Source organism: Podarcis liolepis (assembly GCF_965112155.1).
Source record: "Podarcis liolepis genome assembly, chromosome: 1".
Lineage (NCBI taxonomy): Eukaryota > Metazoa > Chordata > Lepidosauria > Squamata > Lacertidae > Podarcis > Podarcis liolepis.
This window is the reverse complement of record NC_139554.1, coordinates 88,971,946-88,990,501: the sequence shown is the minus strand read 5'-3', so window position 1 is coordinate 88,990,501 and position 18,556 is coordinate 88,971,946. Positions and strand designations below refer to the sequence as shown.

Genomic DNA, 18,556 nt, shown 5'->3' with positions numbered 1-18,556 from the left:
GCCAAAGTCTTGCTTACCTGGATCATGCACCAGCTTCTCCTCACTTCTCCAATGGGGATGGTGGCAAGGTCAGGCAGGGTGCCTCCATGGGATTCTACTGCCCAAGGCAGCTGCCTTAGCTCGCCTCATGGGCAGGCTGGCCCTATCTGAAATAAGTTGTTATCCTCATAAGCACAGCAGCATTATGTACACCACTTTAGATATTTTATAGTATGTTGTTATTGTTGTTATTATTTAATCAATAAATAGGCTTTTATGTCACAATGCAATTTACAAATATACCACCAACATAAAAAGATTCTTGAGACCTTTCAAGGTTTCTCCTCCTCCTCCTCCTCCTCCTCCTTCTTCTATTTCTTCTTCAACCACTTAGCTTGAATTTTGAAATGCCATGAGGAGCTTCAGGTGTTGGTGAGATGTAACAGCAAAATGAAACGACTTTTTGTTTTCTTTAACAAGCAGGCATGTGTTTTTCCCTCATGCAACGTTGAGGCTTTAGGGTCAGGCACCAGCGCAGACTGTGGGAATGACAATTCTGAATAATGGGTCATTTTGGCAACAAAATGGGCTGTCTGGGGAAATGAATCCAAATGGGTAGTATCAAAAGCGTAAAGAAAAATTCTCAGTGACAGTTGAATTTAAGCTAATAATGCATTCTCTTTCTGTGAATTCTAAACACCATCAGTAAAGTGCTTTGAACCACCTTAAATCTCACGTAGATGTTAATCTCACTTTTAAGGAAATATTGAGTACCTTTGATCTCAAAACTCTTATTATTATCAAAGCACATCTGATGGATAGCAGTACACAGAGGACATTTTCAGGTCAGAAGCAATGAAACAAAAGGTTGTATCCAATGGTGCCAGTTTTTTTGAACAGGAGGAGCCATTCTGGTTGTGAAAGAGTATTTACTTCAGTGAAGGACTGGAGTGTTGTTGTTGTTTAGTCGTTTAGTCGTGTCCGACTCTTCGTGACCCCATGGACCAGAGCACGCCAGGCACTCCTGTCTTCCACTGCCTCCCGCAGTTTAGTCAAACTCGTGCTGGTAGCTTTACTAATAATAATAATACTACTACTACTACTACTAATAATAATAATAATAATAATAATAATAATAATAATTTATTATTTATACCCCACCCATCTGGCTGGGTTTCCCCAGCCACTCTGGGCGGCTTCCAAAAGAATATTAAAATACTATGATACATCAAACATTAAAAGCTTCCCTAAACAGGGCTGCCTTCAGATGTCTTCTAAAAACACTGTCCAACCATCTCATCCTCTGTCATCCTCTTCTCCTTGTGCCCTCCATCTTTCCCAGCATCAGGGTCTTTTCCAGGGAGTCTTCTCTTCTTATGAGGTGGCCAAAGTATTGGAGCCTCAGCTTCACGATCTGTCCTTCCAGTGAGCACTCAGGGCTGATTTCCTTCAGAATGGATAGGTTTGATCTTCTTGTAATCTATGGGACTCTCAAGAGTCTTCTCCAGCACCATAATTCAAAAGCATCAATTCTTCAGTGATCAGCCTTCTTTATGGTCCAGCTCTCACTTCCATACATCACTAGGAGGACTGGAGTACTAAATGCTAAATCTCCCATGCCGTGCAACCCTCTGCAGCAAATATTCAAGGGTGCAGGGGTTATCCTCAGAAACTGCCTACTCTTCCATTAGTGGAATCTTCTCCTAGATCAAATATTCCTCTATGAATGGAAAAAGACTATTCAATTCATCCCCTTTTGCCTGGAGTCAGACAGGCTTAAAATATAACCAGCTATGTTTTGAAGTGGTTGTGGTATGCGTTGCTGAACAGACACTGGCAGAAAACTTTCCTAGTCGTTGGCCACTGATGAAGCTAAGAAATTGACTGAACGTTGATGTTTATTTTTGGATAATGGGACAGAATGCTGATCTGCTGAATTATTTTTCATTTACGATCTGGTGGGGAATCTTTGGTGGGCTGATGACCCATTACCCCATTAGAAAGCTGCCAGGGCCTATTTTTCTATAGCCAGATGCAGAGGTCGGTGAGGTCAAACCAAATCCTATATCTTTATAGCACATTCACAGCTATTTAACATGGCAACAAAAACATTTACTTCTTATTAACTCCAGTCATGTTTCAGCTTTGATTTTCTTCACAAACGCTCCCCCAGTTTTTTAAAAAGCTATTGAAGACCTTTTATCTCTCCTAACAGTACAAAAGACAATTAATTCTAACAGAAGAATGCAAATAAAAGTCAATGGACAGTTGAACAGCAAGCCTCACAGCTATTCAAGTCCTCTAACTTAAAAATGTAATTGCATCCCCCAAGTCCAATTTTGTTCAAGTAGAAAAGTAGCACAGGAAGACTGGTGTGCTGGGGTACTGCTTGCAGGGAGTATTTCAAAAAAAAAGGCGCCCTCTACCTGTAAAGGTACCCCTGCCCGTACGGGCCAGTCGTGTCCAACTCTAGGGTTGTGTGCCCATCTCACTTAAGAGGCCGGGGGCCAGCGCTGTCCGAGGACACTTCCGGGTCACGTGGCCAGTGTTTCCGTGTGTTGCTCTGGTGAGCCGGCACCAGCGCAGCACACGGAAACGCCATTTACCTTCCCACTATAAAGCGGTACCTATTTATCTACTTGCACTTAGGGGTGCTTTTGAACTGCTAGGTGAGCAGGAGCTGGGACCAAAAGATGGGAGCTCACCCTGCTGCAGGGATTCGAACCGCCGACCATGCGATCGGCAAGCCCTAGGCGCTGAGGTTTTTCCCACAGCGCCACCCGCGTCTCTACCTGTAGTCCATAGTAATATAGCCTACTTTACTTTTGCATTCTGTAAACCAGCCATCTGTGGCCATGACCCAATGAGCTATTTCAGATACACCCAATGACTTGGGAATGCCCAGTAGGATGTAAAAGGCAGATCCCAATCATTTGAAAAGGACTGGTTTTTAGAAATGAACATGGAAGGCAAACAGAATTCAAGGCTGCATACACACCACACATTTAAAGCATATTTAAAACACACACCCCCAAGAAACCTGGGAACTGTGGTTTAGCCCACTCCACAGAGCTACAGTTCCCAGCACCCATAACAAACTCTGGTTCCTAAGATTCTTTGTGTGGGGAAAATGTGTTTTAAATGTCTGGTATGAATGCAGCCCTGGTGCATTCAATTTTAATGATGTGTTTTAATGAAAGTATTAAAACATTTTAGTCCTAGTGAATAAAAATGGATAGGTTTTAGGTCACTGTACCCCTGACTCGGCACAAAGTGTTAAATCTGCATTTGTGCTATTTCACCACTTTTAGTTGTCCTGTCTGGCAAGGTGAATTTGAAAGACAAGCCTTTGGTTCTGCTTCCTTCTCTACTGAAAAGAGGGAAATATCAAGCTATCTATATTATGTTTGTCTATTATTCCCTTTTCTGTTTTTACCTTTGTTTCTTAGCAGAATGATTTATGATTTTTAAAATTGGCTGCTGCTGTCCTCTGCAGTTGCGTCTCAGCTACTGGACCAGGTAATGAAGTGATAATGCTCGGTTACTGCAAGCGTGAAGGCAGTAAAATCTTTTGTTGCGCTGTTGGCCAGTGACCTAAAAGCTTAGGAGACTCAGATAAAGAAAATTCAGAATTGCTTAGCCAAGCATATGATCCTCAAAGTCTCTCAAAGGGATGAAATATCATTCTGTTGAGCCCTTTCAGTTCTGTTATCTGATACTTTTCTGAGCAGGGACATAAAAGTTTCCCAAGAAAGGAATTCAAGTATATGAGAACCTCTGCTCTTTAATGACAATCAGTGACTTCACCTCTTTCCTCCTGAAAATATTAGCTTAGTTATGTACAGTAGAGCTTCTGTATTAAGAGCATCCCAATAATTGAAGTGTCCTCTCTGCTGACAAAAGACCCCATTATCCTCTTTATATGACCATTAAGTAAGTACAGGCCTTCCTTAAGGAGATTTTTCTTCTTCTCTGACTTCTACTCTCAAAGCAAGGCAAAAATTATCTCTGAAACAATTTCTAATAATCAGCATGAATAGCTACGTTCTTCTTCACTTTTTGCCTGCATAATGAGAGCATCACGATTATTTCTTATGAAATTGTTACATATTCAAGTACTCAGGTACTGAATGAAAAATGCATGTGTGTATCACATCACTTATGGAGAGGACTTTTGCATATCAATTGTGGCCTTTCCTATCAAAGTTTGAGTAATTTGAGGCCAAGAAAGAAATGACCATTTCTCCCAAATATATTAAAGAAGGAAATGGTATTTTTACATGTGAGCACCCTTCATAACTGCTCCAATATGGACGTATTTTGTAACTCCATGTGCATAACAAAAAGTATTATAATTAAGAAATCCCAACCCTGCTTCAACTTTATTTGGGTTAACTGGAGGCCTTGTGCTTCACCTTTCACTTTCAGCAAATTTGAAGCACATGGCTTCCATCAAAGAAATATGGCAGCTGTAGTTTTATGTACCATAGTGCTACAATCCCCATCATCCTTAAACTATAGCTCCCTTGATTTTTAGGAGGAAGCAGTGTGCTTTAAATGAATGCTGTGCATGAGACTTTACACAAAGAATTTCCGTGACATCCTAACTGTGGTATTCCAACACAATGCTTGTATTATCCATACACTTTTTATTACTATGTTTAGAAATGCTTCCTTCTGGAAGACCCAAGATGATAAGTTTAAGGAGCTGAAGATCCAGACTAAGTGAAAGGCACCCTCAGCACTCACCCAGGTGTTAAATCTAGCAGCATCAGCGTAGGATGGGACACTGAGCTGAGAGATTACTTTTATGTCTCCTGGGTTTGTAACTACGGGAGTTTAATTATCCTCATCACCCGCACTCACATACTTCAACTTTCTTCTGATAAAATAGTAATCCACACTTGAGTAATCAGCAAAATAGGCAAGAAATAGAGAATTAAGTTTCACTCATTGATGCTATACACAGAGACAGTCTCGGGATGATTGCTAAGACCTCCTCTTAGTCAGATTACATAGCATTTCCTTAGGGTTCTGTTAGGTGATTTCTTTTTAAAGGCGATATTGCATGCCAAGACATGCTCCAAATATGCACTGCCTCTCGCTTAATGCTTTTAACTAAACAATTTGTATCTGCTTTGATAGCTTCTACAATGGCCTGTTTGCAACAAAGAAAATTCCCTTGCTTGCCATGTTACTCCTGAAAATAGATAGTGACAGACCTCTTTCCCAAGTGGATGAGGGTCAAGGCAGTATCTACCAAGGAAATGTTAAATATCTCTGTTTAATTGCCTGAATTTAGGAAGTTCAAATTGTAATAACAGCAGCAGAAGCCCCTTTGGAGTACATTTCAGTACCTGTTAAAGGAATCGTTAATCAGACTGGAAACATTGGACTCGATGGAGTTCGTAAATGCCAGATGAGTGCTAGATGGAGTTTTTAGCAGCTAGACATGTCTGATCTTCTAGTTTCCCTCTGGAGGCTTGAAACTTCTTATTCTATTTCACAGCTAGGGAAAAGTTTGAGGGGGTATTTTATCCTTTTCTTATTCAGTTAAAGTGAGTTCAGCTGTAATAGCAACTGTTCCAGGGAAGGCGCTAGGGACAAGCTAAGATCTAGTGTCATTTTTTCACGTGGTTTTGACCCTCATTCATGCTAATCTCACCAAATCCATCAGTGAGAAGTGCTGAAAAGGAAGCTGGCTAGCCAGCACGGCCCCTACTGTATGTATTCAATTGCACAGAAGCAGTGGCTGTACTGTGGTCCATTTATAATATACATTCAGTCACCTCAAAAATTTCATCTGTCTTGGATATGGGTGTGCAAATGTACCAGTAGGGTTGCACAATTAGTTACCAGATGAAAAGGAGGACAAAGTTCCTGTATCTTTACTTTGTTCCTTAGAAAAAGGAAAGTCAACAGTTTTTGAACGTTCATTTAGGGAATGTTGGGTAACCTGTACCAAAGACCAAGGTCACTAAAGTACCCACAGAGATGACAAACTACTTGCCATTCCATCCTGTGCAACCTCCTGAACTGAGAACAGGCCACAATATATCTGCCATCCAGAACCAAAATGGGGCATTAAGTTGACAGGCAAAGTTGTTAAGCCTCAAGACTAGCCCTGGAAACATCTACCCCTGCCATGTTTGGCTGCACACTATTATTAAGGAAGATTCCTAGGAAACAGGCTGACCAGCTCAGTCCAGATGTGCCTGGTGATGTTCGTTCTAAGAGCTGCATAGACCCTCTGCTGGCACAAATCTGCAATGGCTGCAGGATAACCATCTGCACTCCCAAATTCCAAAGAAAGCAAAATTCAGTTATGAAGAAGGAGGGTGTATAAAGTGTTATCAAACAGTGATATCTGACAAACAATGATATCTTGTAAGTCAGATCTACAAATGAAGGATCTGTCTGCTTACCACAACCATGTTCCTTTAGGATCCAGATCCAGGGAGATTAATAATAATAATAATAATAATAATAAATATATTATTATTTATCCCCCACTCATATAGCCGGGCCTCACCAGCCACTGTGGGTGGCTCCCAACAGAATATTAAAAGCATGTTAAACATAAAACATTAAAAACTTCCCTAAACATCAAACATTAAAAACTTCCCTAAACTTCTAAAAGTTGTTTATTTCTTTGGCATCTGATGGGAAGGCGTTCCACAGGGCGGGCGCCACTACTGAGAAGGCCCTCTGCCTGGTTTCCTGTAACCTCACTTCTCACAGTGAGGGAAGTGCCAGAAGGCCCTCAGTGCTGGACCTCAGTGTCCGGGCTGAGGCCATTTAGGGCTTTAAAGGTCAGCACCAACACTTTGAATTGTGCTCGTACTCGTACTGGGAGCCATGGCTGCTATCAACTGCCCTATCACTACCCTATTCACTTCAAATTTGTGTTGGCTCCGCATGTTGACATGATACATCAAAATTCCCAAAATAAGAAAAAGTGGGGGGAAGCCCACAGTAGCAATTTGGCCATCTGTTGTACAAACTTTAACAGAGTTCTTGCCGTTCTGACATATGGAATGAATATCATGTTCTGCAAGGCTGGATGTACTGGAACAAAAGACAGTCTTTGCACTAAACAACCATCACATTCAATAAGTGACATTGGCAATCTTATCTGGACCTCAGCCAGCATTGGATTATAATAAAGTGAAGCAGTGCCCATGGCATCTTCTCATCAGATGAAACAATAAAGCAATCACATTTTTAAGGGTCAATTTGAAATTGCCTCACAACCTCCAGAGCCCCATTATTGGGCTGTGAACGTTCTTTGCTTTCTGCACATTCCAGGGAAGACTTAACATGTTTTTATGACTTTTGTGAGCAGGGAACAAATGGAGAACTTAAATCTTTAGCAGCTCAAGAATCACTAGATTTTTTGGGGGGGCAGGGGGAGGTTCAGTTGACACCTTCATCACACACCTTTAGGTTTCAGATGAAAACATTTCTCTTCACCCAGGCTGTTGGCTGATTAACATCTAATAATGTCAGGCTTCAGGGAATCAGCTCCCTGCCCCTCCCGCCAACGTGGCAGTAAATAAGCAGAACCAAGGAAAATGTGTCTTCTTACCACTTAGAAACTTTAATAATCACAGTGAGAGAATAAAGAACATATCTCCTAGAAATGGCGGTGCTCCCAATTAAGAATCACACCCCTCCTGTCCCTATTAATCTACGTTACTCCTACGTTTTTTTAATCTGAGCTGCTGTGTTTTCTGTTCTGCCATTTTCTGAGCTCTCCTGGACTTTGAGAGACGGGAGTGGATACTATCCAGAGACTGTGAATCTGTTAACTCTCTCTTTTCTAGTGTTTCTTCTGCTAACTGTTCCCCATCCAGTATTTCCCAGCTTCTGCCTTCTGAACTATGCCCCTCTACAAACTACTGTTCCAAATCTATACTGTCCTCCAGCTTCTGGGAAGATTCAGGATCAGGAGGAGGGGGTAGCTCCCATCATTCTTCCTCAATGCAGCCCTTCTCAGCATGGTCCCTGACAAATAACATCCAATATATTGTGGGAATGGGGCTGGGTTATTCCAGGTCTGGAAGGACACACATGGCCAGGATTGCTTCACAGGTTATGCAGAAAGCCTTGTCTCCTCCTCTTGGATCTTCTCCACTAAGAACTAAGACACACACACACACACAAGTTTATAAAACTTGTGGGTGTTTTGGGTAAAGATATAGAGGTTTCTGATGGGATGGGGAATGCTACAGACCAATGCTTGCAATCCTAACTCCACTTGGCTGGGAGTGAGTAGCACTGAAATCACTTGGGCTTACTTCTGAGTGGACATAATTAGGATTGCACTACAATTAGTCTTTATTCAACTGTGGAAGATGGTATGCATGTGTAGGATGAGCAACTGGGGTGAGGGGAGGAGTGGTGTGATCAAGAGGGAAAGGAGTAAGCAATTTTCAGATATGTAATCATCAAGCCATGCCCACACCTTGAGGTGTGGACATTGCAATGGAAAATCACAATGGTGTGAATACAACTTTGAAACTCATTCAACAAGCATGGGAAAGTCACCCACAAAATATTATTTCTGAATACACTCACTGTAAAACCCCCACACTTGAAAGTCCCTTAAATGTATTGAGAATACCCTTGCCCCACCAAGGTCCTCCCCCCATTTCCACCCTTCCCACTCCCTACAAATGTGGCAGATGTTTTATTGAGAAAATGTTTGGCATAGTTTGGCATTTATATGGTTTTTGATTAGGTTTTCACTCCACCTTCTGGCTGAAATCATTTTGGAGGTGTTAAAGATAAGAAGTCATTCAAACTGGACTTATTGAAATGCATTTATTCCTTGTTCCAGTGTACTTTTGTCTTGTAATCTAGGAAAAGAGAGAAAGATCCCATTGAAGCTTTTGTTTCAGTTAGCAGCAAATTAAACATCATTCCAGAACTTTGTTTCATTTCCCCTTGTCAACTAAGAATTGTTCAAAGCTATTGAAAATGATAAGAAGCTATTCCATCATTTTGTCCTAGCTTTTCAATAAGGGAATCCCCAAGCGCTGTATAGCTTCCTGCAAATCACTCATCTTTTGTTCATTCTAATAATACTGTTAGAATGAGATATAATTTCTAATGAGAGACCGCACCACACGGAAGGCCTTTTACTTGAATGGGTTTATCAGATTTCAGTTGATATTTCACAAAGTGCCTTGGTTCAAAAGCAAGTGAGTTGCAGCTCTCCCCCTGTCCACAAAACCCTGTGTACTATCTTTGAAAGTTGTGAATGCACTTCTCTTCCTTTATTCTTAATTGCTTGATATATTCCTTAATTTACAATGGAATTGCCAAGAATAAAGGCACTGGGAGTCCAGCTGCCATTCAGAAGAGCGTTTAGATCTGATCCAATGTTGAGATCAAGCTCCGAGAGCTCCGACACTCACTGGAATAGAACTCGTCAGAAAGTTAGTCAGAAAAATAAATGGTAGGATTTGTCCCACCACACTAAACTTAAAGTCATCTGGAAGCAGTGTGTTCTGGAAGTGAGAGTTTGTTTAGTTTTGGTTTTGAAGTGAAAGTGAACAAAGATCAGTTCAAGGTGAAGATTAAAGACTTGTTTTTGCTGCCCAATGTCGAGATAGAGATATCCTTTAGAACATCTAAATTTCTTGTAACAAAACTTGAGGGGGGGACAGAAAATGATTTATCCACTAGGGGTAAGGGAGTAGAAATGTAAACCATTATTAGTAGCAGTATTCCTGTTAGGTTTGCCATACATCTGGAATTTCCTGGACATAGCCAGCAACTGGCAGTCGTAAAGAGTGTCTGGAAGGAAATCACTTAAACGTCCAAAGAAATCCATATGTATGGCAATCCATGTTGACAGTGTCTTTTTTTTGCAAATTCCTTTAAAAATAGCTCAAAAATGTCTTTTTGTGAGATTTTGCAAAAAATAGTCCAACAACTTTGGCCAACAACAGCTCAACAATTTTTCTGTCCAGATTTTCACTTTTTGAAATAAGGCAACCCTAATTCATGTTGTTATTATTTTCTGTGTGTAATGGCTGTTTGCTAAACCCAATAAACCAAACTGACTGACCAAGAAGATTCATGTACGAAGTTAATGTGGATACACCTCCACAATGCTGTTATCATTCTGCCCCACTGAGCTTGATGGAGGCACATGCTGTGTAGGGCAGCATATATGACTAGCATTGGACTCCTATATATCAGGAGGTAGGGAACAGTTGGCTCTTCAGCCCCGGGAAACCTAGCCAATGGTCCCAGCAAGTTTTTCCCCTCCTTCCTCTTAAGTTGTGAAGAGTTTTTCTTCTCATGGTTTACTGGGCTGCATGTCCAACAAGTCCAGTAATGATGCTGATTGTGGTGTCCCGGGGTCTCATGTGGAGATATTTCCCAACCCTGTTGTTAAATGACCCTGACCTTGGTATCTTTTCTATGCAAAGCATGGATTCGGCTCCTGTTCTATGGCCACCAACCCAGTCAAGGCATGTAGAAGGATGTCCACCTCACCCCACTGCCAAGTCTAAGCTCTGTTTTCCAGCCACTGCAACACTATGTATGTGTATGTGTATTTCCTTGGCCCAGGGCATGAATGTGCAAATGCACTCCTATTCCTGTTTAAAACTGCAGCAAAGCACTCTCATTCTCCACACCAATAGGATGGAAATCAGCAAGGAAGTGTCTGTATAACTGAGAAACTGTCTGGTTCTATATGTTGCGCACACACATACACACAATCCTAAAGGTACATTATATTCCTGTCCTCCTGTTGTGATAACTGCAGCATATTCAGAGCCACTGAATGGGAAAACAGCTTGATGGTTGCCTGTCATTGTCTCCTTCCCCTCCCCACCCTCCCCTTGTTTTTATTACTTTCCAGGGTAATGTGACTTTTGCCTGCTCAGAACCACAAATCACTCCCATCACCTTTGACAGCTCCAACAACAGTTACTTGCTGTTACCAGGCACTCCCCAGCTTGATGGCTTGTCAGTTAGCTTCCAGTTTCGGACGTGGAACAAGGATGGTTTGCTGCTATCCACGGAGCTGTCAGAAGATTCCGGTTTACTCTTGTTATACCTCCAGCATGGAAGGATGTCGCTCATCATCCAGAAAGGAACAGAGAAATATGTAGGAGTTAGTGCAGGTATTGCACATCTAATAGAAACATTTACTTTCTTTCGGATTCTTTGTTTCTATACTGGCTTTCCAAATTAAGCTCCAAGCAGCAAAAAAGAACAGTAAACAAATCAATATGTTATTGTACCTACATACAATGAAAACATATCCATAGATTTATCAAACACATGCCATGATACAAGTGTTTGGATCCACATTAGGAAGCTAACAAAAAATATCACAATTAAAGTTCCTCTAAACACATGATTTGCCCTTTGGAATGAGTTCCCAGTTAAAGTCAGCCGGTTCCTACCATGTTGACATTTAGATGCCTGTTTGAAAGTCATCTGTTCACCCAGGGTTTCCTTGATACAGTGCTGTTGACGCATTTTAAAAATCATAGAATGAGTGCTTTTTTCTGGGGGGATGCAGGGGTAGGCATACCAGTGTGAGGGGTAGGCATACCATGAGAGCCAGTGTGGTGTAGTGGTTAAGAGCGGTAGTCTTATAATCTGGGGAACCGGGTTCGCATCTCCGCTCCTCCACATGCAGCTGCTGGGTGACCTTGGGCTAGTCACACTTCTCTGAAGTCTCTCAGCCTCACTCACCTCACAGAGTGTTTGTTGTGGGGGAGGGAGGGAAAGGAGAATGTTAGCCGCTTTGAGACTCCTGAAGGGGAGTGAAAGGCGGGATATCAAATCCAAACTCTAAACATTTTGTGAATCTAAGTTTGGTCTCATTGAGGAGCAGTATTTCAATATGAGTAGGAAAATGACAGTACCCCTAAACATTTTTTTGGGGGGGGGGAAGCACTGCATAGAATCATAGAATTGCTAAGCTTGGAAGGACCCCAAGGGTCATCAAGTCCAACACCTTGCAATGCAGGAAGCACAGCTAAAGAATCCACAACAGGTGGCCATCCATCCTCTGTCTAAAAACCTCCCACATTGGTGGTATAGGGTTTTTTTTGGGGGGGGGTGAATGAATGAATGAATGAATGAATGATTAATAAATACAGTCTCCAAAAATACCATTCTATTTAATAAACTCTTCAGTAAGATCAGTAACAGAAAACTACATCAATATCAAACTGTTTCATTTCAAACCAGTTAAATTCAAGTATCACCTTAACTGAAGTATCACAGCAGAAGTGTTGTAGAATGTTGCAGAAAACAGAGGTGTGTTAATCTCCCGTCCATGCCAAAGTCTCCCCATTATGCACCAAATGGACTAGTGCTTTACAAACATCTTTCAGCAGCCTTTATAACTGGAGTCAGACAGGGTGCCACCCACCCAGGTCAGGTGGAAAGGAGCCAGAGAGAGAAGCAGGGAACAGATCTTGTAGGCCTCATAGGCGGCCAGTCCCTGGCTTTCCAACATGAAACATGACATCAAAACAGTATCCTTTGTTTTAAAGGGAAGTGAAAATTGGGCAACTCAAGCTTAGAAGAACCATCTTTTATTCCCTCTGCCAAATCTAGCGAGAGGGAAAATTTCAACAGTATGCTGGTTTGTGGTTGACATGACAGCATGCCCTTGGCTTGATAATAGTGTGAAGGTTATTGCATGCTGATATAGCAACTCAAAAGACAAGAAGTAGTAAAAGCACAACAACAAATCTAGCCCCTTAAAATCTAGAGCAGCAACTGCTGCAGCAAAAATAGACAAAGTTCTATGAACAAGATAAGCATTTATATGCACGAACGTCCTTGCATCCAATGGAGTAAGTTTACAATACAAAGGAAAATAAGTAGCATTTAAGATGCCATAGAATTATTTGGCAGAAATCCTAAGTAGAGCCAAACCAAAATCCTTTTAGCTTTTGCTCTCCTTGTTCTGGTAAGTAACCCCCCCCCCCATTTTTTTATCCTTTTGTCCTTGTAATAGTTATATTCAAGCTTATAAACCCCAGCCTGCTTTATGCAGTCACATAGACTGGTGGAAGGGTTTAAAGAAATTGAGTCGTTTCCAACAAAGGACATGATCCGCCTTCTCTAACTTGGCTGGGGCTGATGGGAGCTTCAGTACAGCTTGGGGAATGCTTCTCCTCAGCATGCATTTAGAACAGTGTTTGTCAAACTTGGGTCCCCAACTGCTATTGGACTACAACTCCCATCATCCCTGGCTGCTGGTCCTGCTAGCTAGGAATGATGGAAGTTGTAGTCCAACAACAACCGGGAACCCAAAGCAGAAGACAAAAGTCTAAAATTCAACAATTCTTTAGTGGGACAAAGAGGGAACAGAGGATTTACAGCACCTCTAAATCAAAGGCTTCCTTCTTTAGTTCAGTGGGGTGCAAGGATATACACTGGTATCCATCCCCTTCATTGAAATGAATAGAGATATTTATATATGTAACAGCTTCATGTAGTGCATGAGGACTCTGGCTCTGGGGACAAGTTTCATTAATGTTAGCTTGTTTATACCTGGTGCGTGTGTGCTCCCCCTGACATTGCCTGAGTGACAGTTTTGTTATTTCCCTAAAGGACAGTAATTACTCACAAGCTTCCCCTCCTCCTCCACTTCCTTCTTGTCCCCCATGAGTAGTTGATCTCTTTTCCACTCCTTGTTTCCCAGGCAGCAATCTGTATGATGGTCTGTGGCATGCAGTTAACATCAATGCTAGAAGACATCGCATCACCCTAACTCTCGATAATGATGTAGCATCTACAGTTCATGCAACCACTGTTTCACAGATTTATTCAGGCCACAGCTACTATTTTGGAGGTACGTTGCTTTCCAGTGCTGTTGTGGTGACTAAAAATGATGTCCATTTTTGTTAGTTGTTTTTCGTAAAAGAACCAGTGTTGTTATCTATTACATTTTATGTATGTATGTTTGTATGCATTTTATTTTAAAAAGAGGATCTGTTAGTAAACAATCATCACATGTCTCCCAAACCATTGGAAAGCTACATGTTTTTGGGGTTAGCTGTCAAAATAGATAAGTCACAATATACTGAGAAACCAAAATACACAGACGCCTCTGAAATGAAAATGTGTCAGCTTTGTATGCAGCCTGATGAATTTGATATAAGTAAGATGGTAGAAAGTTTTGGGAAGGCAGATAATAATGGTTAGGAGTGGATTGCACCTTTTCACGTCAATGATGGATGTATCTATATAGGGTTTTGTCATGCTGAGTTCCAATTGAAATCCACAGTGGAGAAGTGCAGGGATAAATGCCTATTTTTTCATTACTTTCAGTCAGAACTAATCATACCTAAACTGCTCTGGATTGCACTTTAAACATTTCCTGTAAATGATATCCAGACCATGTGATAAGTTTTCTTTTGTTTGTTTCAGTGAGTGACCTCCACTTAGTTTTACATTGCTGGAGAAGTAGAAATAGCAGAAGAGAGTATGTCCTCTTCACTTTCTTCAGTCTTCATATCATCTGTATATCTGCCACTATTTGAGCTCACATATGGACACAAAAGGTGGTGGTGGTGGTGGGGACAATGTGTGCACATGCATGTGCACATTTGAGTGTGTGCACTTTCATTGGTGAAAAATGTAAGAGCATAAGAACAGCCTGCTGGTCAATGGCCGAGCATCATGTTTTCCCAGTGACCAGCCAGATGCCTTTGAGAAGCACACAAGCAGGACTCCCCTTACCTGATTCCAAGCAGTTGGTATTCAAAGGCCTACCCAGTGGAAGTGGAGCATGGCCATTGTGACTAGTAGCCATGGATAGCCTTCGCCTCCATATATTTCTCTAAACCTCTTTCAAAGCCACCCAATCCTTTGGCCATAACTTAACTACTTGCTACTTTCTTTTATCTGCCCTGAATCTTCTAACATTCAGCTTTAATACTGACTGACTGCTTCAGAAGGAAATATGGTGCCTTGATTCAGTGCTCTAGTCCTGGTGCCTTCATTATACACCTTTAGGTGCCAGGCAAAAATGTTCCTCTTTAACCAGGCTTTTGACTGTTTGACATCCAAGGCCCTTTTCAAATGTGTTTTGAAGGAGGGGGTTACTGGGTTGTTTTTGTTTTTATTACATAATTTGTGTTTTTATACTGTGATTTTATGTTGTAACCACCCCAAGACTTGTGGGTAATAGCGTGGATGGCGCTGTGGTCTAAACCACTGAGCCTCTTGGGCTTGCTGATTGGAAGGTCAGCAGTTCAAATCCGCCTGACAGGGTGAGCTCCTGTTGCTCTTTCCCAGCTTATGCCAACCTAGCAGTTCAAAAGCACACCATTGCAAGTAGATAAATCGCTACCACTGCGGCGGGAAGGTAAATGGCATTTCTGTGTGCTCTGGCTTCCATCACGGTGTCCCATTGCACCTGAAGTGGTATAGTCATGCTGGCCACATGACCCAGAAAACTGTCTGTGGATAAACGCCGGCTCCCTCGGCCTGAAGCGAGATGGGCGCCACAGCCCCATATTCTCCTTTGACTGGACTTAACCATCTAGGGGTCCTTTACCTATTTACCTAAAGGGTGGTATACTAATTTAATTAATAAAACAACAACATAATCCAAGTAAGGTAAAGGTAAAGGGACCCCTGACCATTAGGTCCGGCCATGACCGACTCTGGGGTTGTGGCACTCATCTTGCTTTATTGGCCGAGGGAGCCGGTGTACAGCTTCCGGGTCATGTGGCTAGCATGACTAAGTCACTTCTGGCAAACCAGAGCAGCGCACGGAAACACCGTTTACCTTCACTTCCGGAGCAGTGCTACTTGCACTTTGATGTGCTTTCGAACTGCTAGGTTGGCAGGAGCAGGGACCGAACAATGGGAGCTCACCCCATCACAGGGATTCAAATCGCTGACCTTCTGATCAGCAAGTCCTAGGATCTGTGGTTTAACCCACAGCACCACCCATGTCCCATAATCAGAGTAGATAGTGACAGTTAATTGTTTGGCAACACACACCTGACCCAGAAATACTATGCACACACTCCCTTGTATCTGTTTAGTAGGAATCTCTGGATTTGGACCTATAAACCTGAGGACAGTTTATCACTTTCTGGATGAAGGCCCTCTAACAACCGTCCTTTGTTTAGCTGAGCTGCTGTTAATGAAGTGGAGATTGGATCCAGGGAGAAAATATCTAAAGGGATACCCTGGGATAGTAGAAACCTGAATTGTTCAGACCAAAGAAAATCTGATCTAGAAGCTTTTACAAACATGAGTCTATGATTGCATATACACTATACCTTTAAATGGCATTTGAAGGACATTCTTTCCCTCAAGGAACTTTGAGCCCTATAGTTTTTTAAGCGTTTTCTGGGAAATGCAATTCTATGAGAGGTAAGCTGCACTGTCCAGAATTCTTTGAGGGAATGAATGCAATTGAAATATGCTTTAAAGGTATGATGTGTACACATTGTATATATCATATGGTCTGTTCTAGTCTAGCAGCATATAAGAGGTTTCTGGGAGGTTTGGCTGGTCATTATGTAATTCCCTCATTTTGGCTAGTGATCACTGTGGGCACAAAAACTCTATTTGTGTGACATTAGCTAAGGCTCCAGAATTTTGGCTTGTAGGAGACATTGCTTACTCCCATATTTTCAAATATGTTTGCCTATGAGCCATTCACATATTGCTTGTTCAGACAAGGCAGAATCACAAAATAATTGTTCTTCTGCACTAGTATACTGCCAAATATAATATTTTAGAATCACCATAAGTGCTACTTGCATTTGAATATACACTTCAAAATTGATGTGTGTTATAAACTCTTTGAAAACATCAACCCATAGAGTGCAAAAAATAGCAGTTTTCTTTATAACTATGAAGTGTTGCTTTCCAGTTTTTAATTGAAAGGTGTTTTTTTTTAAAAAAATTGTTATCAAGCTAGGGGCTTGGTGGGTATTTATGCCAACCAAAGCTCCTGTGATTAAAATCAAGAAAGAGGACAACAGGAACATTGTAAGCAATTTAAATAAGCACCCTTGTGGAAGCACAATTAACAGGCTCTCTGCATTTGGGTTCATCTTAACCCCTATATAAAGTCCTTATAAACTCAAATCTTTCTTTCTGTAGAAGCAAAAATAACCAGCAAGGTGGGAAAGATTTTGCACCTCTGTGTATTTGAGAGTTATCTTTGGAGATTTTAAAATTCTTGCTTCCTAAAAGTTCCTTCCTTCCTTCCTTCCTTCCTTCCTTCCTTCCTTCCTTCCTTCCTTCCTTCCATCTGTTTAAAGATGGGCTGCGTGCATCTTTTTAAAATAACAGCAGCAACATTGTCTTAACCCCCCTTCACCCACCCACCCACCCACCCACCCACCCACTATGGTGTGAAGGGTAGGACAACATTTGCCTCAGTTTAACCCTGTTTGGCTATGATGACTGCTTCTGTTGCTAACCTTTGTGCAGGATGTGGTGGGATTAAAGACTTCTTTTTGGTTTGACCTTTGCACCTATGATATTTCACAGAGTTTACTCTGTGCTCCTCGATTATATCCGGAGTGCAAACTGCTTTCAGATGACATTTTCATTTTCCCTCTCCGATTCTCCCTCAGCGTAGCAGTACTCTTAGCCCAGATGCTGACATGACCCTAGCAAGCTGGTGTAAAGCTCAGCGCAATTTAAATGCCATATGGAAAAAGGTGGCATAGGGTTTCTAGGGCATACCTTATCAGCAGGCAGCATGGAGCCAATACTTAGACATCTGCCAACTGTCAATTCATTGCTACTATTACCTAATTGTATTAGCCGATGGTCATTCCATGGCTTAGCCAGGCATATAGAACCTTTAATTCTATTCCTGTGTCAGTTTGCTTGCTCAAGTGCTGTGGAACTGATTCCTGGATGGGCCTGCACAATCTGTGACCCAGCAAGCCCAAATGAGCCACCCGTCATATATTATAATTTGTCACTGACTTGACAGTCTCCCCATTTTGGCAGGGAAATGTGCGAAATCAGTCTTGGTACATTATAGTGGGCTGCAAGGGCTTAATCAGAACAAGCACAACAAGGGAAATGGAAGCTTATAACGGATTAGGTCTTCCTGTTCTATGATAACACTAAGAAGTCCTGGATTCAGAGAGATGGACTCTGAAAAGTGTGGAAAGCATAACCTGGCAGAATCTCATCATATAAGGCCTGAGATGCTGAGAGATGGGGACAATATTTGTAATCACATAAAGAAGGCTCAAGATGCAAAATGTGTGTGAATTTATTAAATATAACAAACTGGAGGATCTGCAAAAACAAAAAACAAACAAGCCACAATTAACCACATTCAGGCATAGGCAAACTCAGCCCTCCAGATGTTTTGGGACTACAGTTCCCATCATCCCTGACCACTGGTCCTGTTAGCTAGGGATGATGGGAGTTGTAGTCCCAAAACATCTGGAGGGCTGAGTTTGCCTATGCCTGGGTCAAATCATAGGAGTCTGAGTAGGTAAGTTCTTGATAAGGAAAGATTGGATTCCTCCCATCTCCTGGGCATGTTTACAGTTACAGTGGTACCTCTGGTTACAAACACTTCTGG

The 18,556-nt window shown here is 41.7% G+C and overlaps 1 protein-coding gene across 3 annotated transcripts in view; it reads left to right on the top strand.

Moving 5' to 3' along the window:
- Positions 1-18,556, top strand: part of CNTNAP5 (contactin associated protein family member 5) — a 317,753-nt gene that overhangs the window by 150,876 nt on the left and 148,321 nt on the right. For all 3 annotated transcript variants that reach the window (XR_014522322.1, XM_083488630.1, XM_083488631.1), the window contains 2 exons: positions 10,862-11,126; positions 13,676-13,825. Coding sequence is in view for 2 of the 3 variants with exons in the window: in XM_083488630.1 (XP_083344756.1) it covers positions 10,862-11,126; positions 13,676-13,825 (415 nt within the window). In the remaining variant the exon portion in view is untranslated. The remainder of the gene's footprint in view (positions 1-10,861; positions 11,127-13,675; positions 13,826-18,556) is intronic.